The sequence below is a fragment of the Eubalaena glacialis genome, chromosome 10, assembly GCF_028564815.1.
Source record: "Eubalaena glacialis isolate mEubGla1 chromosome 10, mEubGla1.1.hap2.+ XY, whole genome shotgun sequence".
Classification (NCBI taxonomy): domain Eukaryota; kingdom Metazoa; phylum Chordata; class Mammalia; order Artiodactyla; family Balaenidae; genus Eubalaena; species Eubalaena glacialis.
The window spans coordinates 76,350,388-76,376,612 of record NC_083725.1 but is presented as its reverse complement, the minus strand read 5'-3'; the positions used below and the strand labels follow the sequence as shown (position 1 = coordinate 76,376,612).

The following is a 26,225-nucleotide window of genomic DNA, read 5'->3' as shown; positions in this document are numbered from 1 at the left end:
TCCAAGAAGTGTACATATTTTAAGATGCCAGTTTGGAAAAACAGACTGCAGGTCGCCACGACGGATCTCACACAATATGGAATAACGGAATACACAGCCCGAAGCCTTTTGCTGTGTTGTTTTTAAAAAGAGGGGATGGGCGTAGAAGAAATGGGCTTAAAACACCCGATGCTACAGCTAGCAAACTGATTGTTCCAGAGCGCTGGACGTTCCTCCGAGGAGGGAGCCACCAGTGAGGGGTGCAAAGACACAGGAAGCGGCCTCTTTCCCGTTGACACTGCGGAGACGCCGCTATCCCTACATATTCCTACCCGCGGCTCCCCGACCCAATGTGGGGTCACCCGAGAGCAGCGCCCCGGCAAGATCAGGCTCAGCTCCCAGCTCTGCCCGCTAGGGGCCCCCGACACGCCAGCGTCGGGGAGGGGCGGGGAAGGGAGAGTTTTCTGCCCCGATTCCAGTGAGAAAACAAGGAAAAGAGGAGGCGGTTGCGCAATCTGGGCCTGGGGTGCGGCTCGGGGAACAAAGAGGGCGTGAAAGCACCAGCAGCCGAGACTCTGCGAATCCACTCAAATCTGCCGCCGGGGCAGAGCCCCAGTGCTTGTGGATACGCAGATTTCTCAAAGCCAGTCCAGCCTACAGGACCACAAATGCTATCTCGCAGCACCCAGGACTCTACACTGTAAAAAACGCCGGGGCTGCTCGGGCCCAGGGAAATTTGAAAACAATCGCCTCACGTCTGCCATTCACCTCAGCCTCCTTCAGCTCACGATTGCAGACTGCCAGGGGCGACGGCAGCTGGGCAACGCCTCAACCGGGCTTGGTCCTTCCCTTTGGTCCCACCCCACTACTCAGCGCGGATTGGTGGCGGGGAGCAACTCCGGCGCTGATTGGGCGGCGGCGGAGTCGCTCAAGGAGACAGTAAGTTCGGGTGCCGCAGAGTGCTAAATTTATCTTCAGACGAGCTACCGCGCCCGCCGCGAATTGGATCTCTATGGAGGTGGCATAGGCGATATCCCTGAGCTGAGAGCATCGCCCGGCCCCCCGAATCCTTCTTCCCTCTGTTTTGTTTTTCATTTCTCCCCTTCCTCCCTTACCCCCTCTCCCCTCCAGTCCGCGACGACTGGCTCTTGACCCCGTTCAGGCCTCGGTGAAGGTGAGGACCAGAGCCGCCGCGGCGGCTGAGTGGTGCGCTGTGAAATGGCCGCTGCCGTGAGCGTCGTAAAATGGCGGCCGCAGGCTCAGCTGGGGATCGCGGCGCTGCTCCGCAGCCCAGCCGCAGCCGAGACCGTTCTCTCCATCGTTGATGGAGATGAAGGAGAAAGATAGCGTCGGGTGCTGAGACGTTTTCCTGTGGTTGTTAGCTGAGGCGACCGCCCGGGGACGCGAGAGCAGTTCCGTAGGCGAGGGTGGACGCCCACAGGAAGCCAGCCCCCAGCTGTGGTGGGCAGCGCGCTCCTGTGACAAGGAGCAGCCGAGGTATAGGTGGCCGGGCCGCCCGTCGAGGTGCCCGTTTAAAAAGGCACTTAGGTGCTGGACGGGGTGTCCGTGCCCACCTCCTGCCTCGGCTTATGAATGGACTGCACTCCTACCCAGCCCTCCTGCCCCATGGGTATTGTTCAGAGCAGGAACCGCCTGAGGGTGGGGGGTGAATGGAGGGTGCTACCTGTCACCTTAGCCGAAGAGACAAAAGATGAGGGTTCCCCCCGCCCCTTTTCAGGGAGTCGAATAGAAACTTTACTCTAGGGAGTCCAGTCTCTTTGTCCTCGAGAGATTCGGGGAAGCACCTCTAAAAAGGTGGAACTGAGGCTCTCCGAACAAAGCGTTTTCACTCCGTCGTGTCCTTCTGTGGTAGCAGGGGAGAGGGATCCTAAATTTTGAGGTCACCCAGCGGCTCCATGAAGTTCTCGGCAGCTAAAGCGCATTCAGGACTGTGAAAGGACAGTCTACTCTTTCGCTCCCAGTAATGAAGATGTAGGGCTTTCTCCTGCTGCCAGTTTGAGACCCTCGACTTTCTGGCAGTTGTAACCCATCGTAATTCATTTCTCTCTGCACCATCCAACTCCTGGTAACAGATTTTTTAGTGCTTGAGAGATTAAGAGTATTCAGAGACACACAAGCAGTGACTAGGCACGTGGGCTCTGCAGTCGAACTTTCTGGGTTCTGTTCTGAGTTTTTCCCAGATGTGTTAACTTAGGAGGTGACTTAGCCTCTCTGTATCTATTTGTTCATCCCTAAAGGGGGGTTATTAATAATAGTTCCTGACTCTCAGGTTTGTTTTGAGGATTAAGTGACCTAATCTAGGAAGGATTTAGCAGTTACTGGCACATAGTAAACAATGATCACTCAATAAACATTAGTAACGTTAAGGAGCTTGGTTATTGAGACGAGTGGTTGTAACAAAAAGGCATAGTTCATGTGACCCTTTCATGTATAATTCCATTTTAGATTACTTTCAGTGCTTAGTTTTAGAGACACTTAAGGTGTGGCTGTACTTTAAAAAGTTAGGTTTCGTTTCTGAGAGTTTTTAATGTTTTTCTTTGAAGTCAGTGGATGGGGGAGCATTTCAAAATAATGAAATTACCAGGGTATTAAACAGGACGAAAATATTAGCATTTTTACTATGTTAGGCATCTTCTATTTCAGTGAAGAATCATTTGCACTGCCTGGCTCTAAAATAAATTGTAAAGAATGGTCATCTTAGAGGTGTATAGTTCGTTCTCCTTTTGTAGTGTCTAATTTTATTTTTTCTCATTCTAGGCTTTTGGTTACTCCCCTTCCACCCTATCCCTTAATTTTATTTTTTTTGAAGCGTCTGCATTTCAAGCTGCCAAGTTGGAGAGAGTGATTGCAGAAGGGAGTGCTCCTCATTTCAGGTATCTTACCCTCTAGCTGTTACTGAGAAAACCATTTTGATTCAGGATCTAATATGAGAATCCAAAGCTTACTCTGAGCCAAATCATAAAGTTTAAATCAAAAGTAGCTATATTTAGGTAGACACTAAATTTGAATGCCTTAACTTATAAGGCTGGTATTCATCAGAGGTCCTAAACTTTGCATTACCCTTCCATTTAATTTTGCTTTTAAAAAACTATTATATGAGGAATAAACCTATTTAAATGAGAGTTTTCTTTAGGTCTTCGTTAAGCCTTCACCTAAAGAATAATGGGATGCAGAGTAATCAGTAAAATATATGCATTATTTTGAATGAGTCTTATTTTGGATAATATAAATATTTATGTAATTTAAGTCCAGAGAAATAGTAGCTAACTTTTGGTTTACAGTTTATTTTTCAATGTTAACACACAGTGTTTAGATACAACAGAATTCTGTGTCTTGCAAAACTTTGAACTGTTTGTGTGTTTTTGACATAGCTCATCAGAATAATTACTAGCCCTGAAAGGAGCCTTAAGATGTATGACGGTGTCAACAGTGAATGTATCTAATGGCAGTAGGCATCAGAAAGCTAGAAGAGATTCCAAGATACTGTATATCATGAAAGGGGATGATAAATTATGGCCCCATGCTGTCTGTTTTTATAAATAGAGATTTATTGGAACACAGTTGTGCCCATTCTTTAACGTTTTGTCTATGGCTGCTGCCATGCTACAACTACAAAGCTGAGTAGTTGCAACAAAGACCATACGGCCCATCAGGTAAAAAACATTTACCGTATGGCACTTTACAGGAGAAGTTTGCCAACCCTGCCATGGGACCTCAAGGTCCCTTCCTTAAAAATGCATTTATCAACTCATTATTTCTTAGTCCAATGGTTCCCAAACTGTGTTTTATAGAAGATTACTGTTATCTTAAGTTAATAAGCGTTGTGAGAAAAAGATCAATGCTAACAATAGTTTCTTCTTTTAGAATTTATTTTAAAATGTAAGTTTAAGACTACTAAACTCATTTCTATAGCTTTTATTTTTATGTGATAATCTACCTTTAAGAAAAGGTGTGCCATACCTGAGAGCACCAGGAAGTCGAATGAGAGATCACCTGATACACGAACGTGTGATGTTCCATCTGCGCGTTGATGCATAGGCAGCACTTACAAATTAACTGATGTGTTGCTATATATCATCTCTTTGATGGTTGCTCATCTTCTGTGTATCCTGTCTTATAATTTCAACACATTTGTGATACTCAATGTTTATTCTAAATTAACCATGTTTTGTACCACAAATTCATTGCCTATGGATCTGTTGCTGAAACAAGGAAGTCTTAAACAAGAAGTAGAATCTTTTTGTTACCAAATTGTGTCTGAATCAAATGATCAAAAGGTTGGAATATTACAGAGTGAAGATGAGCAGTTGCAGCCTGCAGTTTCTAAAAATTCAGAAGGTGAGCTTTCCAGGGTCAAATTTATGTCCAATTCCAACAAAATAACAACATTTAGTAAGAAACCAAAAAGAAGAAAATATGATGAAAGTTATTTGTCTTTTGGATTTACTTACTTTGGAAATAGAGATGCACCTCATGCCCAGTGTGTATTATGTAAGAAAATTTTATCAAATAGCTCTTTGGCCCCTAGTAAGCTTCGAAGACATTTGGAAACTAAACATGCTGCATACAAAGACAAAGACATAAGCTTTTTCAAGCAACATCTTGAGTCACCTGAAAATAATAAACCCCCAGCACCTAAAATTGTCAATACAGATAATGAAAGTGCTACAGAAGCATCATACAATGTAAGTTACCATATAGCCCTGAGTGGAGAGGCTCATACTATTGGAGAATTGCTTATCAAGCCTTGTGCAAAAGATGTGGTGATGCGGATGTTTGACGAACAGTATAGTAAAAAAATAGATGCAGTACAGCTATCAAACAGTACTGTTGCACGTCGAATTAAGGATCTAGCTGCTGACATTGAAGAAGAGCTTGTTTGTAGACTGAAAATTTGTGATGGGTTTTCACTGCAACTAGATGAATCAGCTGATGTTTCAGGACTTGCTGTGCTGCTTGTGTTTGTTCGTTACAGGTTTAATAAGTCTATTGAGGAAGACCTACTCTTATGTGAGTCTTTGCAAAGTAATGCCACTGGTGAAGAAATTTTCAACTGCATCAACAGTTTTATGCAGAAACATGAAATTGAATGGGAAAAATGTGTTGATGTTTGTAGTGATGCTTCCAGGGCAATGGACGGGAAAATTGCTGAGGCTGTCACCTTGATAAAATATGTGGCTCCCGAAAGCTCCAGTAGTCACTGCCTGTTATATAGGCATGCACTAGCAGTTAAAACAATGCCTGCATCTCTGAAAAATGTGCTAGATCAGGCCGTACAAATCATCAATTATATTAAAGCTCGACCACATCAATCCAGACTACTAAAAATTTTGTGTGAAGAAATGGGTGCCCAGCACACAGCACTTCTTCTAAATACAGAGGTGAGGTGGCTTTCCCGAGGTAAAGTTCTTGTAAGACTTTTTGAGCTTCGTCGTGAACTGTTGGTTTTCATGGATTCTGCTTTTCGACTGTCTGATTGTTTAACAAATTCATCTTGGCTGCTAAGACTGGCATATCTTGCAGATATTTTTACTAAATTAAATGAGGTTAATCTGTCAATGCAAGGAAAAAATGTGACAGTGTTCACAGTATTTGATAAAATGTCATCATTGTTAAGAAAATTGGAATTTTGGGCCTCATCTGTCGAAGAAGAAAACTTTGATTGTTTTCCTACACTCAGTGACTTTTTGACTGAAATTAATTCTACAGTTGATAAAGATATTTGCAGTGCCATAGTGCAGCACCTAAGGGGTTTGCGCTCTACTCTGTTAAAATATTTTCCTGTAACAAATGACAATAATGCTTGGGTTAGAAATCCATTTACAGTAACTGTTAAACCAGCCTCATTAGTAGCACGGGACTACGAGAGCCTGATGGATTTAACATCTGATTCTCAAGTGAAACAAAATTTCAGTGAACTTTCACTAAATGATTTTTGGAGTAGCCTAATTCAAGAGTACCCAAGTGTTGCAAGGCGTGCAGTTCGTGTACTTCTTCCTTTTGCTACAATGCACCTGTGTGAGACAGGATTTTCATATTATGCTGCAACAAAAACGAAATACAGGAAAAGACTTGATGCTGCCCCTCACATGCGGATCCGACTTAGCAACATTACACCTAATATTAAGCGGATATGTGACAAAAAGACACAAAAACACTGTTCTCATTAAAATTGGAGGGTTTTGCATGCCTCTTGATAACCAAATATAAGATGAAAATAAAAGATGATTTACTTCACTGATGATATCTTGGGGTTTTAAAAAAAATGATTCAAATTTTTTATACCTCTTAGATTTTAAGAAAGGTAGAGAATCAAAAATTTAAACCTGTACTACTGTTGGTATTTCTTCTTCACGTAATTTCAAAGGGTTCCATGGTCATGACTCTGGGAAATATTGATTCACAAGGAAAAGTCCCAGTTTCTTAGCATGATGTATCTTTTCAGGATCTAATCGCTGCCAGTGTTTCTAAGCATGCCACCCTGTAACCCTCCAATCACAGGGACCTTCTTGCCTAAACATATCACTGTTTTATGCTTTCAGGTCTCAAAAAGCCATTCCTTCTCCTTGCTTCCTGACAGACTCCTATTTGCTTTTCAACCCTTTGACTTAATTTATCTTCAGTACTTTCATTCTCTGCATCTTTCTATTTGGCCCTATTTTTTGTGTATGTCTCAGCTGTGAACTGCTTGGTGGTCTCATAATTCCCAGTGTTATTGGACTGAGCTGTTATATGGTCTTATCCAGCTCCATGTCTCCATTATCTGGCAGAAGACCTTACTAAAGTAGATGCTAAATAAAGGAAAAAATGTTGGTGAAGGTGAACCAATGAAAAGTGGGAGAGGACATGGTAGCTTATATATGTATGTTATCGTGTATAGAAAGCTACTCTTTGTGGTTTGGGCTCAGTTATTCCATTACCTAGAATTTAGTGTGGCCATTAGGCAGAAGTTACTGGGGAATGTCAGAGCTTTGATTCGAGCTGAACTGTTGGGGAGGTGGAGGGAGTGTGAAGAACATTTTCACATTTTCTTTGTTTCTCAATTCGTGTATAGATTATTGCCAATTCCATATACTATAGTCTAAATTAACGAGGCTTTACTGTACTTGAAGATGATTGGACTTGAAACCCCTGTCAGTGTATTCTTAGAATACTATGAAAGATTTCTGACCGACATTCCTGCCTCTAGTCTTCTCTTCCATGTCACATCACGCAACACAGTTCACCAACTCAGGGTTAAATATTTTTTGTTATTCCTGTAGCCAAGACCTACCATATAACTACTAGATAGCCATTATTTATTTAATATCACTTATTCAAACCCACTCCCCATTTTGGGGAAGAGGAGAACCTCCCCTCCCTAAGGCAGAATGTGATAGAACGATTAGGCTTAGGTACCTGCTCCACTACTTAATTAGCTTTTTTTTTTTTTGGTGATGCCTAGCAGCTTGTGGGATTTTAGTTCCCCGACGACCAGGGATTGAACCCAGGCCCTCGGCAGTGAGTGCTCGGAGTCCTAACCACCGGACCACCAGGGAATTCCCTAACTAGCTCTTAACTTTGGTCAATTTGAGCCTTCCTGAACCTATTGTCTCATTTGTAAAATTGTAATTATGCCTCCTTTAAAGAGTTATTAAGATAAAATGAGTATGTATATAAATCTAACAGTGGGTAGTCAGGAATAGATAAGTGACTTACATTAGTTCCTTGCCATATCCAGCCATGTTCCAGTCAAACTTCACTCCACACTCACACTTCCAGTCTGAGTTTTTATTCTATGTGGAGACCTAACAGGCTATATAGGACCTGACCTAATATGAGGCAGCAAGATTAAGTATTTTTAGCCTAGGTTTTTTCTCCTTTGTCACATTAAGCACCTATTTACCTGTCAGTTACTCTGCTATATGCTTGTATGTTATCAGTAATCTTACAACAATCCTATGGGATTAGGTAATTTCTGAATTTGCCCAATGTCACACAAGTAGCAGAACTTAGTTTAAAATGGTCTTTTCTGACAGTACTTTTGCCTTCATTGCATTTCAAACTTTTCTAAGAGCATCAAAAAATGACTTGGGAGTATAGCTAAAACTCCCTACTAAGATGTGAGCATTTCTTTGAAATCTGTGCTTTCTTGTCTAAATTCATCCAAAATAGCCATCTACTTCAAAGCATGACTGCTTGTTTTAGTATAAAAATATGTAACATAGGGATTAAATTGCTATCAAGTAAAATTAATTCTCCAAAAAGATTCATCATAATTATTCATACATGCAGTACTTTTTGTCAGCTAATCCCTGAATTAAAGGTACACTATTTCAAGAAGTATGTACAATGCCATGATGTGTACATTTGGCTGGTGCCTCAAGTGTGGTAACCAGACTCCCTGTGTGATTGCTGAACCTGAGCCTCTGCTTAGGTCATCTGTCCAGGATGTAAGCCTCTTGAGATATAAGACCTCTCGCTTTCTAGTCCTTTACCCCTAACCACCTTCTCTGAGAGTCTGCTCTTCTGCATTTAAACCCAAATCTATTGACTGAGACACTGCTAACTGCTACTAGACCTGTTTAATGCCGGCACTACCCAACTTGGTTCTTGATGTCAACTACTGACCTGTTCTGTAACCTATCAGGACTAACCTATGGGTACCATGTGCGGCTAGTGAGAACAGACTTTTGTACCTAAAGGTAGGTCTTGTACCTGCTGGATGATGGGCAAGTCTAGTTCCAGACAGTAACTTCTTTATTACCCTAACCCACTGTAGTTACCGTGACTGAATCCCAAAAGAGGAGATTCTTTTCCTTTATGTTTAAACTCTACCTACCCTTCAGCATCAACCTTCCTTAAATAAAACCAAAGCAAAGTAAATCTTGAGCACTCAGATTCCCTTTATTTTGTACCTCCAAAAACCTTTGGTTACCATTCTGCCAGTACTTCCTAAGGCTCCAAATACTAGAGGCTCTATCTAGAACTAGATGGAAGACTGACAAACCCTGTCACACAAAAGAGAAAACTCTAAAGGAAGAAATGGGTGGCGTTCTACTTAATATTGCAAGAGATATTTGGGGGCTAAATAACATGGCAACCTCAAATGACAGCTGCCCTTCTTGCCTGCATGAAACAGTGAAGTTCCTGTAATGTATCCAATCCAAAAGGGCTTTCCCACTTTTTTTTTTTTGGCCTGTTTCTGAAGTTAATTTAGTTGGCTCCCCATTCTCCTTAAATAAAAATACGAACCACAAATGTTTCTTGTATTAGTCAAGGCTCTCAATTGTAATTTATAGAAACCCAAATCAAACTTACTCAAGTCAGAAAGTTTTACTTATTGGTCAGTGTTTGCAGTAGCCTCAGGGATGATTGGATCTTTGTTTAGATGATATTATCAGGAATCTCTTTTCATCACTTTGGGGTTTTTTTGTTTTATTGAGGTATAGCCAATGTACAATATTTTATGTACATTATCCCACTTTTAATCCCTATAATTCAAGTACAGTTGATCCTTGAACAACACAGGTTTGAACTGCATGGGTCCACTTATACCCAGATTTTTTTCAGTAGTAAATTATACAGTGCTTACATGGCCCATGGTTAGTTAAATCTGTGGATAAGGAGGGGTGACTATAAGTTATACGCAGATTTTCAACTTCGTGGAGGGTTGGCACCCCGACCCCCATGTTCAAGGATCAAGTGTAATTGAAATTGCCTTGATTTCTTTTTTTTTGTCTTTTTAAAAAAATTTTATTGAAGTATAGTTGATTTACAGTGTTGTGTTAATTTGTGCTGTACAGCAAAGTGATTCCATTATATATATTCCTTTTCATATTTTCCATTATGGTTTGTCACCGGATATTGAATATAGTTCCATGCGCTATACAATAGGACCTTGTTGTTTATCCATCCTATATATAATAGTTTGCTAATTCCAAACTCTCAATCCTTCCCTCCCCCACCCCCCTTCCGCCTGTCTTGATTTCTTAGTGAGGATTGTTTCCTATGTAAATCTTGCCCTAGTACCACACGTATATGAATACACAAATTGTAATCTCTTGTAGTTTAGACTTCTTTTGGATCATTCATAGATTTAGCAAATTTCTAATAATACTGTAAGTGCTCAGTGAATTGAATTCCCTAACTTAAAAGGTAAGGTATTAAGGTGAAATATAATTCATACTATAACATTATGAAAATTAGCTTTAAAATTCTTGGCTTCAACTTAAACAGATAAGGCAGTAACTATTCTTTGTCTTTCAAAGACTTCAAAAGCAGCATTTTTTTTTTTTTTACTCTGTACAAGGTTTTCTTTTTTGTTTTTAATTGTAGGAATATATACATTACACAAAATTTACCATTTTAACCACTTTTAAGTATACAGTTCAGTGGCGTTAAGGACCATCACCATCATCCGTCCCCAGAACTTTTTCATCGTCCCATAGTGAAACTGTCCCCATTAAACATTAACCCCCCATTCTCCTCCCCTAGTCCCTGGCACTCATTATTCGCATTTTCTGTCTCTGAATTTGGCTACTCTAGGGACCTCATAGTGGAATTATACAGTATTTGTCCTTTTAAGTCTGGCTTATTTCACATAGCTATAAATAGGTTCATCTATGTTGTAGCATGTGCCAGAATTTCCTCTTTTTAAGGCTGAGTAGTTTTCGTGTGTGTGTGTGTGTACACATTTTGTTTATCCAGTCATCCGTCAATGGACACTTGGGTTATATCTGTCTTTGGCTACTGTGAATAATACTGCTGTGAACATGGGAGCACAAATATCTTTTTGACTCCCCAAAGCAGCATTTATTAATAAGCCCCCCGTTTCCTTAAAAATGCAGTTTTACTCTCCAAAATATAATTCACCTACAACTCTTGAAAGAATCCAACAGCTATGTAAATCTAGGTGCCTCTGGAGCTTATGCATGTTATTTACTTTCCTTTGTTAAAGTTGGTAATAACTGCACTGTTAATTAGTTACAATGTAAAGAATTCTGAAGCAGCTATCAAGAGACTCCTGTTCTTCAACTAATTGCCTTAGATAAGTTCATCCTTCTTTCTTGGCCTTAGTTTCTTCACTTACCAAATGAAAGGGGTTGAACTAGAATGAGCTCTAACGTTCTTGTCAAATAAGTTAAAAATTTTAACCTAAATAAAGATTAGGGTGAGGATAAGATATGCTCAGTTTTTTGAAATATGTGGATTTTTCCCTTGGAAGCCAAGCCTTTTTTTTTTTTCTTTATTGAAATATAGTTCATTTACAATGTTGTATCAATTTTTGCTGTATAGCAAAATGACTCAGTTATACATATATATACATTCTTTTCCAAATTCTTTTCTGTTATGGTTTATCACAGGATATTGAATATAGTTCCCTGTGCTAGACAGTAGGACATTGTTAAGACAAGCTTTTTTTTTTTTTTTTTTTTGGCTGTGCCTCATGGCTTGCAGGATCTTAGTTCCCCAACCAGGGATCGAACCTGTGCCCCCTGTGATGGAAGCACGGAGTCCTAACCACAGGACTGCCAGGGAATTCCCATAAGCCAAGCTTTTTACATTAGTCTTTTACCATAATATTTTATTTACCAATTAATTTATAAATTGCCCCATCGTGGATACTTACTGGATGAAAGGAATGAAGTGCTTTTTTGGAAGGGAAATGTACATTGGAAAAACTAAAATATGTTTGGTTATGACTATGTTGGAATCTAGTATAGTTGAAGGCATAACTCAAGCATCAGGCAGGTTACAGTGGAAATTATTGACTAATCCCCAGCATCTATTTTCCCCTCCCAAGTTGTACCCTGATTTTCTTTCAGGTATCCACTTTTCCCCTACATAATCCATATACTTAAGTAAAAGCTGATCCGTCTCCAGCTTCAGGAGTGGACTTGTTTTGTCTAAGATAGTTTTTTGACCCCAATTCACATAGGAAACAGATTTTACAATATAATCTAGGTGTGGGCATGTGTGAGCACCAAAGTTTCATAAAACAGTACTAATCCTTTGTATGTGCAATGTAATCCCAAATATATTAATTTTTTAAATGATGAAAACTCAAAGATTAATTTCATGACCCATTCTTAGGTCCTAATCCACTGTTTGAAAAACACCAGTGAGTGTAATGCCATTGCCCTTAAAAAAATTGTTCAAGGAACCTGGCTGTAAGCCTATTAAGGCATAGTATTGCTCTGGCCACAGTAATTGGCCCAGGAATAGCATGTGACCCAATACAGGCAAGTGAAAAGCAAGAGCAGTATTACAGGGGCTTTGACAAAAGTTGCTTCCTCACTCTTAATGAAGAGATAAATATCCTGTGTACTTGGGAGGCCTGGGATTGCTGCAACTCTTAGCTACCAGCATGGGGATAAAGCCAATACATAGGCGGGGCACAACCAAAAAATTAGAAATTAAACCAGAGCCCTGACTGAACCAAACTTGATCACATTCCTGCCTTTAATTTTTTTGTTACCTAGGCCAATAAAACTCTTCATTGTTTAAGACCCTTTACATTGGGTTTTCTATTACCATAGACAAAATCATCTTAACTAATATAGTGGTCTAAAGGGAAAGCAATATAAAACTAGAATTTACTGGTAAACTTAGCTGCAATGATGAGTCCCAGCCCAAACTGAAATAGTCTGATCTCTGGTTATTCTGCCATCTACCATAGTGCTATCACTCAAAACTCTGCCACTGGCAATATTTTATAGACCAGAAACTAAATCAGCACATGTATTGACATTATTAGATATTATAAAAAATGCCATTTCTCTTCGTGGGACAACTTGGTAATAAATGGATTTTACGTATTAGTTTAGGCTGGCCTAGTTATGAATCGGGTGTGTAATTCAAATTAGAAATTAACCTTGAAAACAAATCTGCTATTCATTTTTCCTTTAACTTGTTGAAGACCCTGATAAATGTGATGGGATTTAAAAAATTTTTGACGTTTAATAAGTCATATGCTTTGTAGGGGAAATGATCAGCCAGAAATAATTTGAGTAGTCCTCTACCTTCAAAGCTGTTTTCTGTCAAAGTTGTAAACAAGTTCCCTACAAGATTGTTTTAACTTCGCATAAGAGTTATGTGTTGACAACGCAAAATCTGTTACATTGCAGTTCACAAGGCTTTCTTGACAAATACCTTTGAGCAAAATAAACCCTTCCCCAAACAAGCTGGGACTTTCGGTGTAAGGTGGTGATCTAAATGCCTACATTTGACTCTTACCTTCCTAAAAGTCCACAGACATGCTGAAAGAAATATCAAAGTTAGACTGAATCCACAGCAACACTAAGAAAAGGGAGTAAAGGTGTCATTACTCTCAAAGAATTTACATTCTAGTGGGAAAGACAAACTATTGAGTGCTATTAAGTAAATAGGTTAATGAAGGAGAATGTTAACTGAGTTAATCTGAGATAGTCTCATTGAGAAAGTGACATTTCAGCCAAAACCTGAGTGATAAGAGGGGGCCAGTCAGATGAAGATTGGGGAAAGAATACTACAGATGGAGAGAAGGCAAGTGCAAACACCCAGATACAGAAAGAGCTTGGTGTGTTTGAGGAATAGGAAGATTAAACGTCTGGAGTAATGCACACACGTCACTGTGCATGTGGTAAAAATTGCCAAAGAGGTAGGAAGAAACCAAATTATTTAGGGTATTAGAGGCCAGTATAAGGAGTTTGGATTTTATTTCAAGTACAATGGGAAGGCATTGTGGTTCTCAAAGGGGAGAAGGGGGTAGGGATTAGGATACCATCTCCAAGGGACATTTGTAAATGTGTGAGGGCATTGAGGACTATACCTGGGGTATTTTAAATCCATTAGTACATAATATCCACCCTTTCTTTTGAAGAGTTCAGAGTTTGGATGACACTGGGACCTTCATATATTTCTGAGAAGACCCAGAACCTTAGAGACCCCACTTTGGAAAATGTACATGTTAATTGAAAGAGTCTCCATCTCCACTCTTAAAAGGAGGGAACATATATTGGGCCTCTTTTTATCCCATATAGCACCATGCTTTACTCCTTATGGCACTGTTTTGTGGCATAAACTTGACAACTATCTAAATTTGAGGGCATGCAAAATATAATGGTGATTATCTTTTGATTATTTTTTCTCATAAGGAAATATAGTGCATTAATCAAAGGCTTATGATGTATAAAAATGCCCAGATTTGGCTTTCATTATGTTTTTATTGAATGAAGGGATGAATGTTGAGTCTCCAAGCCTTGTCTAGTAACTCTTCAAGTTGGCTGCTAAATCATGTCCTTGTTGGTGTCGTAACTCTTTCCTACCCTTCCCCTGTCCCTCAAGGAAGAGGATCCCAGAATTCTTAGAGGGTAGAGAAGCAAAAGAGACTCACTCATCCTTAGGAATTTCACTTTTGGAACTATTTGTTAACTTAATTTTTAATGATTTCAAGACTTCATATAAAGTAGCCCCTACCTCTCTTCCCAAAATAATGTAAAGAGAACTCTGGTCTGAATGGTACAAGCATTGGGGTTGGCCTGGGATGACAGAGTAAGATTTTAGTCCAAGGCTTTTCTCCATGCTGCTAAAACAATATTTTAAAAGTCACTCTGGATATCCATTTCTAGAGCACTTCATGGGTCTTAGGCAATTAATTCTGAGGTAGGTTATATAACCATGTTACAGCTATGGAAGAATTAAGTGCCTAACACTTACGAAGTACTTTGGGTTTAGAGGGGGGCTTTAAAATGCAAAATGTTATTTTTACTATTCTACATGTATAAATGAAAAGTAAAGTAAAAAGTCATGGTATATTGTCAATCTTCAAATACTTCTGGAGTCTTTAAAAGGCTCCCAGATACACTCAAACATTCATACACCATTTTCTTTCTCAACCAAGCACCTATTTCAAGAGGCAGCAGTGAGAATCGCTCTAGAATACATCCACCTTAACATCAACTCACTTTTCACGTAGCCCTCCCAGCTTTTAAATATACATATGGTCGATCAAAGCACCGTGAATCAACCAGACAGCTGTCATCAGGAACTAAGCCAACATAACATCCCTTTTCAGGAAGGCTTTGGAAACAGTTTTCTTTCTGACAGTCAAACTGTGTACTTGTTCTAGAAAACAAGCTACTCTCAAGGCTTCAGTGTTCTGTCAGATACAATAGAGAGCTCTAGTCTGTTATGGGCTTGAAGTTCTGAGTCTTACTGATTTCACAATATATTGACTACCAGTTAGGATAGTCTCAGTGTTCCTGCAAGCATCAGATAAGTCCGTCACTCCTTAAATTGTGCAACACCAATAAACTGTACCTATTCTATTTTTGCTTAATTTTGTATTCAAGGAAAAAAGCAGACTTTCATCAACTAAACTTTATGCCAAAACATGAGAAATGAATAGAGCTTATGAAACAAAGCCCTGAAGTTCAAGACACAAACTGTTATGAAAATCAATGAAGAATTGTTTGGTGTACGTATGGAGGATGTATCTAGTACTTAGCCAATCAAATACTGAAACACACAACCATGCCTCTGCTTTGTATTACATCACTGCTAGTGAAACTTACTCAAATCAGGACAAAGTTGATGATAAAGGAAACGTTGCATTTCCAAGTCATAAAATATTAAAAACACACTACTCCAAAATAAACATAGGAAAGATTGAAATAATGAAACATTTAAATTTTCATTTCCAGTTGCATAAAGAGGAATGTAAATTCCATGGGGGCAGAGACCTTGACTTTCTTATCTATCTCTGTATTTTCAGGACCTAGAATAATGTCTGACACCTAATAGTTGTTGGTTAAGTGTTAGATGTCAACATGGTAACGATGGGGAAAGGCTAGGTTTGAATCTCAGCTCTGACACTTTCTAGTTGTAGAACCTTGGACAAGTCACTTAAATTCTCTTGAAGCTCAGTTTCTTCCTCTGTAAAAGAGGAATAATATTTTAGTCTCTGTTTTTCTAATATGTGTTTTTTACAACACCACCAAGCAGTTTTCCAATTCTCAGCAGACACTGACTGAGGTGTCCTACAATTTAATTCATTTCTGACACTGTTTACCTGGAGATAGTGTCAGATCCTACAGGTTAAGGGCTCAGTTCAACAAGAGTCCCCACCAACCCTCCTTCAGACACCAATAGCAAGTACAGGTTAAATTGGAGGTTCCCATGACCCGCTCTTCCAGTTCAATTTGTTAGAGTGGCTGACAGAACTCAGAGGAACATTTACTCAAATTTACTGGTTTGTTATAAAAGTCTATAACTCAGGAACAGCCAAATGGAAGAGATGCATAGGGTAAGTAAGGTATATAGAGGAGGGAGTGCGGAGTTTCCAGGCTCACCCGCGCGTGCGCTCTCCCCCAGCAGGCCACTCTCCCCACATGCCCACGTGCTTACCAACCCAGAAGCTCAACTCCTGTGGTTCAAGAGTTTCTATAGAGCTTAATCTGTAGCCCTCCTCGACCTTACCCTTCCCAGATGTCAGTGGGTGGGTGTGAAATTTCCAACCCTCCAATCACTTAGTCTTTCTGGTGACCAGCCCCATCCCGGGCTAGGGGCCCCACCCGAAGTCACCTCATTAGCAAAAACTCAAGAGTGCTCAAAAGAGACTCCTACTGAAAGACAAAAGGCGCTCCTATCACGCAGGAAACTCCAAGAGTTTTCTTTGGATGGCTCTGTGCCAGAAACCCAGGACTAAGACCACATAAATTTCTTATTACACCACAGTTTTACTTATATCCCTGCTCTGAGAGTCAAATAAGATATGTATCAAAAGTCACTGTAAAACTATAGCATTATTAAAAACCATTATTCTAATGCTATAACCAACAATGCTATAACAAAACATTGCCTGGTAGAGACCCTTACATCTGGCATCGTGTGTGTGTGTGTGTGTGTGTGTATATATATATACACACACACACACACACACACACGATGCCAGATGCTCTTTATTCATTTTTTAATTATATCTCTGTGAGGTATGACATCAGTATTAGTTATCTGTTGAATAACAATTTATTGGCTGTAAAAAACATTATTTCCTCACAGTTTCTGTAGGTCAGGAATCCAGGTGCAGTTTAGCTTCAGACTCTGTTTCAGCATCTCCCACGGCTGCAATGAAGGTATTGGCCAGGGCTACAGTCATTTCAGGGCTCCACTGGGGAAGGAGCCACTTCCAAGCTCACTCCTGTTGCCAAGATTCAGTTTTTCACAGGCTGCTGGACTGAGTGGGAGGCTGCCCTCAGCTCCATGACACGTGGACCTCTCTATAGTGCTGCTTACAACATGCCAGCTGGCATCATCGAAGTGAGCAAGTGAGAGAGTGCCAGTAACACAGCAGTCACAGACTTTTATAACCTAATTTTGGAAGTGCTATTCCATCACTTTTCTTGTGTTCTATGCATTAAAGCAAGTCACTAGTGAGCCAGGATGCAGGCTTGCACCAGCCACCGAATCTGCTGGCACCTTGATCTTGGACTTCCCAGCCTCCAGAAGAACTGTGAGAAATAAATTTCTGTTGATTATTAAAAATAAATAAATAAATAATTTTTAAAAAAAATGCAAGTTACTAGATCCAGCCCATACTCAAGAGGAGAGAATATTACACAAAGGCATGAAAACCAGGAGGGAAAGATCACCTTGAGCCATTTTAGAAGGCTGCCTTCTACAGGCTCAGAGTGTTCAAGTTGCTTATCTAGTTTCACAAAGGTATTAAGTAGCAAACCTGAGATTCCAAATCACATCTGCCTGATTACAAAACCCACAGGGTTTCCATCTACTACTCTTCTCCCAATGAATACATAGGAATAATTATAGGGTTAGCGTAAACTTGTCTAGCAATGATTCTTTCTAAAGTGTTAAAAATCTGTTTGTTCTCTAGGATAGATCTCCATCCTAATTGTTCTTCCTAGGATTTTTCATCCTAATCATTTTTGTCATAGCTAGGACAAGTTAAACTTTTTTTCATTCGTGCTCCATGGTACCATAAACTCCAAATTAGTGATATAAGAATTTTCAGTATTTAAAAAAACCTGCAAAGTGTAAGTTTCCTCTCAGCAAGACTATCTAAGGAAAATAATCTTGTGGACACGCTAGGGTTACTTACTAATAGACCTTTGGAGAGAATATCTTTCAATTGTTAATTTATTCAGAGAGTCATGGGAAAGGACATAGACGTTTGTAAATAACAATAAAGGTGTATACAAGGAGCTCTTAAGTTCAGAAAAGAAATATGGTTAAAGAAGTATGATTCAAAGAGGAAAAAACAGTTTGAGCCTTGAAACATGAAAAGCATGAATCTGAGTTTGCCAGGTGGCCAGGACACAGAGTTATTTAAAAAAAAAAAAAAAAAAAAAGAAACATGGCCTAGGATTATAAACAAATTTGGAATTTGGGGGATTCCCTGAAAGTCAGAGGGCGGATGGGATCAGAATGGCAGAGCAAGAGTCAAACTTCAATCTCAGAGGCAAATGATACAAGGAGTTGGGGGGTGGGCTGGGGGAAAGGCACAATGTCCTAGAACAACCATAAAGGGTAACTGGGGAATGGAATTTGAAACCTCTGGTTGGGTTGGCTTCTCACTCCATTCACTTTTCAAAGCTAAGGTATCCTGAAATGGTATTTTACACTAGACTGTCACTCTGTGACTCTGGAAACTTGGGGCAGATAAGTCGGGCAGTACTTCAGGTGGCTACATCCAGGAAAGGAAACCTCATTGCACACCCAGAATATCAGCCACTGGTATGCGCCATCCAAGATTACATTTTAGCCCTTCCTCACAATCATCAGAGCAAACTATGATAAACTGAAACTACCTCAGGCACAGAGAACAAGGAATACCAAGATGAGAACAAAATCAAGAACAACCAAATACTCAAGGAAGACCAATACCATGAAAGGGTGACACCAGTCAACAAACAAAAGAACTAACACCCAAGCAAGTAGTTATTAGAATAAACAGAAGATCTTGGAAACAATAATTGTTAATATTTATTTAGTGCATACTAGGTGTGGTATCAGGCATTGTTCTCATGTATTTTTAAAAAATATTTATTTATTATTTATTTGGCTGCGCCGGGTCTTAGTTGCAGCACATGGGATCTTCATTGTCGCGTGCGATATCTTTGTTGTGGCATGCGGGATCTTTAGTTGTGGCATGTGAACTCTTAGTTGTGGCATGTGAACTCTTAGTTGTGGCATGCAAACTCTTAGTTGTGGCATGTGGGATCTAGTTCCCTGACCAGGGATCGAACCCGGGCCCCCTGCATTGGGAGCGTGGAGTCTTAGCCACTGGACCACCAGGGAAGTCCCTCTCATGTATTTTTTTAAATTTAATATATATATGGAGTATCCCCAGAGGAATATGAGAGAGTATTGCATCTAACTTTCATGAAAAAGAGCTAGTTTTAAAGATGGTTGAAAAATTAAAAGACAGTCTAAACAGTAAATAGACTCTGATGAATAGCAAAATGAAAGAATAAGCTGAAGAATTATTTCAAAAGAACAAAGATATGGGGGAGAGGTGATTTAAGAAACATGCAAGATAAATACAGAGATTTCAGTATCTCTCTCATAATTCCAAAGAAGAGATAACAGAAAATTGTAGGGCAGCAATAACTAAAAAAATAATAGCCAAAAATTCCTGCTATGACTGGTGTAGTTTAGAAGAAATATTTAATGCCATTTAATGTATTAAAAAAATAAATAAATAAAACATTATGTAAGTGCGTCTTATTTTTGCCAGGTTGCACCTGAAATTTCATCACTTTATTATATGTATTTCTAAGTTATATATTCTATATGTTTTCATGATAATTTGCTTTATTTAGCTTTTTATTTTGAAATAAATTTAGGCTTACCGAAAAGTTGCAAAAATGGTACAAATGCCTTTCACCTAGCTTCCTATAATGTTAACATCTTATATAACCATTGTACAATTATAAAAATTAATAAATTAACATTAGTACAATACAATTAAACAACAAATGTACTTTATATAAACTAGGAGAGAAAATAAGTCAATGGGAATGATTAACATAAATAGATATATATAAAACAGAACAAAGGAGGTGGGTTACTACTACATTCTCATTTCTACAACTGGTCTTGAGGTTCTGTTTACAACATCCTTCCATCATCATCTATTCCATATTCATTTTGCCAGCATCCATAGCTGGTTGAAATTTTCATATGATGTGGTGATCTTCATTCCTGAGGAATGAGTCCTTGGTGGTTCTGTTTGAATTGGATTGCTATAGTCTCCTATTGACTTTTACCACTGTATATGGCAATACTAGGAAGTGACCCAAAGCATCCCCTGGGTTTGAGACATTCTCATCCTTGCTCCCATTATGTTATAGCAATCAGATTTCCCCTTGATAGCAAGGATAAATCATCCCAGCCTATGCTGTAAACTCTTTTTTCCCCCCTATTATTTCAATGTCAAGAAGAGCCCAAAATAATTAATTAGTAGTATAAACTTCCAATTAAGTGGAACCATGATTGGGTTTTCTGGGGAGAACGTTCCTTCCTTGGGCCTTTAAATGGGCAAAGCTCAAAGTCGTGGGAATAGACAACAAGGCATTTTGTGAGTGCATTAGTAAGTAATAATAGTGGGAGTTGTCTATCTCACTCCTGGGCTCCCCAGCTCGCGTACTGTAGACAAGGGAGAAATAGCACTCTGTTTGTTGCTACTTCACAACACATAATGATGTGGGACAAGAGTTGGCAAACTTTTTCCTGTGAAAGGCCAGAGAGTAAATATTCCAGGCTCTAGCTTTAAGGGCCACTTATGGGATCTGTCACATATTCTTTGATTTTGTTTACAACACTTAAAAAGTATAAAAGCTATTCTTAAAGGCTGTACAAAAACAGGGTGTGGGCCCGGTTTGGCCCTCCGACTGTAATTTGCTAATCCCTGCTACAGGACAGCAACCTAACTTTGCAAAGTGTCCCCCTCCCTTTTGGTGCTGGAACTGAGTCTTCCAAAGACCACTGAAGAGTTCTAAAGGCCAGCTGCCACTGGATGATGGGGATATACAGTAAAACCAGTGAGTCCTGTGTGCATAGTATTCTGGGTCACCAGGGATTAACACCATTGTTCAATAATCCCTTAAAGGTCAAGATGGTTCTCTCCTTCCCTCAACCCTCGTGCACAATTTTACTCTAGCAAATAGCTGTATATCCCTTTGGGGGAAGAGTAGGAGAAAGATCTACACGTCATACTTTTGATGTTATGACAAAGTCCTTTCTCAGAGGTACCTAGCATACTCTATTCAGAGGCCTCTGGGTCTGTGAATTTCCCAGGACTAGGAGATGGGTGAGGGCTATTACTCTTATGGTGTCTCTAGTCAGGCCTCTATTTTCCCAATCTAGAGTTTTTCGATTACACAAATATTTAAGTCCTTAGGGAGCTACTCATCTATTTTGGTACCAGAAATTCTATGATCAGTTAACCATCACCAAAGATCTCTGTAGATCGATACTTTCAGTTACCACTCTGTTAACTACTTTGTATTTTAAGTGTGCCCACTGTGTTTATGGTGGTTATGTTCTGCTACCTCACCTCTGCTACCTCAGGATCTCTTACCATCATTGAAAATAGAAAGCCCAAATGGCATTTCTTCTTTTTTTTAATATTTATTTATTTATTTATCTTGGCTGCACCGGGTCTTAGATGTGGCACATGGTATCTTAGTTGTGGCATGCAGGCTCTTAGTTGCAGCATGCATGCAGGATCTAGTTCCCCGACCAGCGATGGAACCCGGGCCCCCTGCATTGGGAACACGGAGTCTTACCTACTGGACCACCAGGGAAGTCCCTCAATGGCATTTCAATGGCAACACATGGAACATTTATCCCTAGAGGACAGCCATTACAGTAATGTTCAGGGATGCTAATGCTGTTCTCACCAAAGTATTTCTTCACACTTCCGGTGAAGAGAATGTGTGCTCTAAGCTCTTTTGGGTATACAGGGGCTATGATCTAATACAAATAACAACCCTCTTCAACGTTGCTTTCTTCTCAAAACTTTGGAGCTTGTCTTCAACATTATATCAAGAAATTTATGGCAACCCAACTTTATTTAGTTTCAGTCACCAGTCGAGTCTAGTTTTTAATTAACCAACTGAGCATAACTAGAACCACTCCTAGATACCCAAACTAGTACTTTGACTCCAAAATCTCTGGTAAGTGTTCTCAGATCAATAAATTCTTCTTTCCTTGGTCCTGAACCCTCATAATCTATTCCTACATATATTCCCCAGCTTTTTGCTAATGCAATTTAGCAAAATCTTGCCATTCTTCTTGCATGTAATCTTTCTCTTCCTAGATTTACTTTGTAATTGGTCCCCTAGAGCATGCTAGGTTCTGACTCCGTTTATAGGTTTGGAGTTAGTGAGAAGACACAGGGTAGAAAAGAAGGAGAATTGATATCCCTGTGCAAGATGAGGTCTACATTATCTATTACTGTAAACAAATTTCCTAAAATTTAGCAACTGAAAATTACAAGCATTTCACACAGTTTCTATAGGTCAGGAAACTGGAAATGGCATAGCTAGATGGTTCTGTCTCAAGTTCTCTCATGAGGTTGGTGTCAAGATGTCAGATGAGGCCCCAGTTATCTGAAGGATCTTCTCCCAAGATGGCTCACTCACTACCTGGCAAGTTAGTGCTGGTTGTTGGCAGGAGACCTCAGCTCCTCACCATGTGGACTTCTCTATAGTGCTGCGTGAGTGTCCTCACGACATAGCATCTAGCTTTCCCCATATCTAAGAGAGAACAAAGGGGAAAATGCAGTATCTCTTATGACCTAGTCTCAGAAGTCACACACCATCATTTCTGCAATATCGTATAGGTTACAAGGTCAGCCTATTCATTGTAGGAGGAGACTGGTTACCATAAGGTCTCTATTGGGTTTCAAGAAAGGTAAGACCAGCCTCATCAGGGGAAGAAGGGAGCTGCCTCTGCAGGCAAGGGACACTCAGTGGAGTTCAGCAACACAGGACACCAGTTTTGGAATACTACACTTTTCTAGTCAGTACCCTAACTTCCACATCAGAGATCAAGTGAGGTTGTTAATTCTACCTCTGTCATAATTCAGCATTTTACTGAAAAACATTCTGCTTCTAATTTTTGGTGTGTTAGACCTGTAGCTATAAGCGATAAGGGATGTTTTTAGGACAATCATAGAAAACCCCTGGTTTTCTAAACATGCCCTGAGCTAAAAATTTGAAATCTTGAGCCTATAATTTTCTTTAACTTTTCTAGCACAGTTAGAAGCAGCCAACACTGTCCCTGCCCTTGTGTTCCTTGAATCTTCCATAATGGTCTAACGCAGCAGCCAGCTGGTCCACCAAAGCCTTGCCTTTAATAGGCACTTCATTCCAGATGACCCAAGATGATAACTTTTTTAAGCAAAAATGGAATATAGGGGACTTTTCTGGTGGCACAGTGGTTAAGAACCTGCCTGCCAATGCAGGGGACACGGGTTCGAGCCCTGGTCCGGGAAGATCCCACGTGCCGTGGAGCAACTAGGCCCATGCACCACATCTACTGAGCCCGCAGGCCACAACTACTGAAGCCCGCGCACCTAGAGCCTGTGCTCCGCCACAAGAGAAGCCACCGCAGTGAGAAGCCCGCGCACGGCAACGAAGAGTAGCCCCCGCTCACTGCAACTAGAGAAAGCCTGCACGCAGCAACAAAAGCCCAAGGCAGCCAAAAATAAATAAATAAATAGATAAATTTATTTAAAAAAAAAAAAAAAAGGAATATATTTTCTCATGTAACTGAAAAGTCTATGGATAGACCTGAATCCAGGGACTCAAATCATGTCAATAAGAATCCATCCCTTGCCATCTCTTGTCTCTGCCTTCCTCTGTTGTCTTTATTCCCAGGGAGGCTCTCCATGCGATGGCAGAGATGGTCTCTGGCTTACATTTTAGTAACTTAGCGATCCATAGATGAATTTTTTTTTTTGGCTGCACTGTGCGGCATGTGGGGTCTTAGTTCCTCGACCAGGATCGAACCTGCACCCCATGCAGTGGAAGCTCAGAGTCTAAACCACCGGACCGCCAGGGTAGTCCCCATAGATGATACTTTAAATAGCTGTTTCTCCATTATGTGTCATGGACTAACAGTGTCCACTAATAGTAACCAGATCCTCACTGCCTTCAGATATATCCAGGTCATATAATTCTTCTCACATTCCCATTTTCCGGAAATTCAATTGTTTACAACTTTTCTTATTACTGCATCAGTCAGTGTTCAGTTGCATAATACAGAATCCAGTCTAGTACAGGCAAAAAGAGGTCTAAACAAGGAATTGAGTGCTTACAAAATCACTGAAAGGGCTGGAGGGGCAAGCTCTAGGTCCAGCTCCTTGGAACAACTTCCAGCCCTCACAAGCACTCTGTTTCTACTGTGGTTAGAAATGTTCCCACTATCATTGCTGTAGGAGACAGTTGCCATTGATTATCACCACAGAACTGTATTACCTTCGCCGCTGCCGCTGCTGCTGCTACTGCTGTTTTAGGAAATTGCTAGCTCCAGAATCACAGACATCACCTCTGCCAAATCTGTACAAGCAAATTAGGCCCGATGTATTTTTCCTCTCTCCTCACATGGCTCAGTTCTGTATTCATTTCTCACAAGATGCATCGAACAGAATCACATCTGGAATCCTAACTGAAAAAGAGTCTGGGAAATGTCACTTATTAGCTGTCCAGCTTCATAGCATATTGTGTACATCAAATATTATTAATCTGTAGAATTGTTAGTTACGTCTGCTATATTAGATTGAGAGTTCTTTAAGAATACAGATTAAATTTTATTCATATTTCAGATACCCAGCATTCATCAGTGCCTCCATTAAACATTATCTCACAATTAAATACAATACTACTTTACAAATTTTATGAAATATTTGCTAAGAACCTTTGTATGTCTGAGTAAAGACTTGTCCTTACACAGTCCCTCTTTCAGGCAGAGTCTACTCATTTCCTCCACCTTTACCCCTTACTGAAACTGAAATTTCCTTCACATCATTTCCTCTCTTATCACACTTGGAATACAGCATGGTAATTGGAAAGATCAAGGTTTTGGAGATCAGACAAATTTGTGTTTGAATTTTGGTTTGTTCACTTAATAACTCCACTTAAACTTAGCTATACAATGACAATAGTAATACTTACCTCACAGAATTGTCATAAGGATTAAGTGAGATAATGTAGTAAAGTACCTGGCATATAGTACACACTTCAGAAGTAGTACGTAATACTATTAAAATGTTTTCTCTTACCTCTTACATGTAACTCTGGAGTTGGAAGGAACATAAGAGTTATCTAGTCCATCTTCCTAATACCCATGGATAAGCCCAAAGCTAAAGGAAGTGAAGTTTTATATCTGTTTCTACCTACCCCACTCTTCACGGCTTGACTGGCTCATCTCCTATGTATTGACATAACTGTGTCTTAGATCCCTCATAGATACTTGTTTGAGTAGATATTTATCTTCCCTTTGAGTGAGAGTTAGTATGGAATTATCTTCCCCGTTCAATTGGCCCAGAAATAGCTATCTAGTCCTGATCAGTGGACATTGAGTCTCAAGGACAACTCACCCCATATGTCTCATTCTGAAAGGGAAGTTTTTAATCTGGCATTCTGGAGTCCAAGACCTCCCTTCTAGATACCAGAATGTACAATTTGGATGCCAACTTTTTATCTCATCATAACTGTAGATCGGCCCATTTTTAGATAGTGAATCTCCCCTATATTGCCGAACCTCCCTTTGCCATCAGCCAGGCTTAACATGGTGGCAGGGTCTAATGCAGTGGTTTTCAACTGGGTGATTTTTTGCCTCCCAGGGGACATTTGGTAATGCCACAAGACATTCTTGGTTGTCATAGCTGGGGGTAATTTTGCTGCTGGATCTAGTGGGTACAGGCCAGGGATGCTGCTAAACATCCTATAATGCACAGGACAGCCTCCTACAACAAAGAATTATCTGACCCAAAATGTCAATAGTGTCGAGGTTGATAAATCCTGGTCTGATTTTAGTCCCCAGTCTTATGCCCTAAACCTTGTCTTGGAGTGTCATAACTCACCAGGAAGTTCTAAAATAGGACATCTTTATCATGATGTCATCCCTTATGATTCCTGCCCATAGCAACTTCTTCCTCTGCCTTCTATAAGGCTTTATTCATTTATAGTCTCCTAACAGCCTTCTTTTATTTCTTCTGTGTTTGTACATTGTCT

At 40.0% G+C, this 26,225-nt stretch overlaps 1 protein-coding gene across 3 annotated transcripts; it reads left to right on the top strand.

Annotated features, from left to right (window-relative positions):
- Positions 1-950: 950 nt before the first annotated feature.
- Positions 951-6,220, top strand: ZBED5 (zinc finger BED-type containing 5). Of its 3 annotated transcripts, none has more exons than XM_061203009.1 (3): positions 951-1,153; positions 2,758-2,873; positions 3,945-6,220. In XM_061203009.1, exon 3 carries the CDS (start codon positions 4,086-4,088, stop codon positions 6,168-6,170), a length of 2,085 nt encoding a protein of 694 aa, XP_061058992.1. In that variant the 5' UTR covers positions 951-1,153; positions 2,758-2,873; positions 3,945-4,085; the 3' UTR covers positions 6,171-6,220. The 3 variants fall into 3 exon arrangements, with proteins under 3 accessions (XP_061058992.1, XP_061058993.1, XP_061058991.1); XM_061203010.1 differs by having other exon boundaries at positions 3,913-6,220; XM_061203008.1 differs by having other exon boundaries at positions 2,758-6,220.
- Positions 6,221-26,225: the final 20,005 nt, after the last annotated feature.

What these genes read in the sequence shown, in the direction of transcription:
- ZBED5 (XM_061203009.1), top strand. Translation starts at nt 4,086, where the DNA reads ATGGTTGCTCATCTTCTGTGTATCCTGTCTTATAATTTCAACACATTT.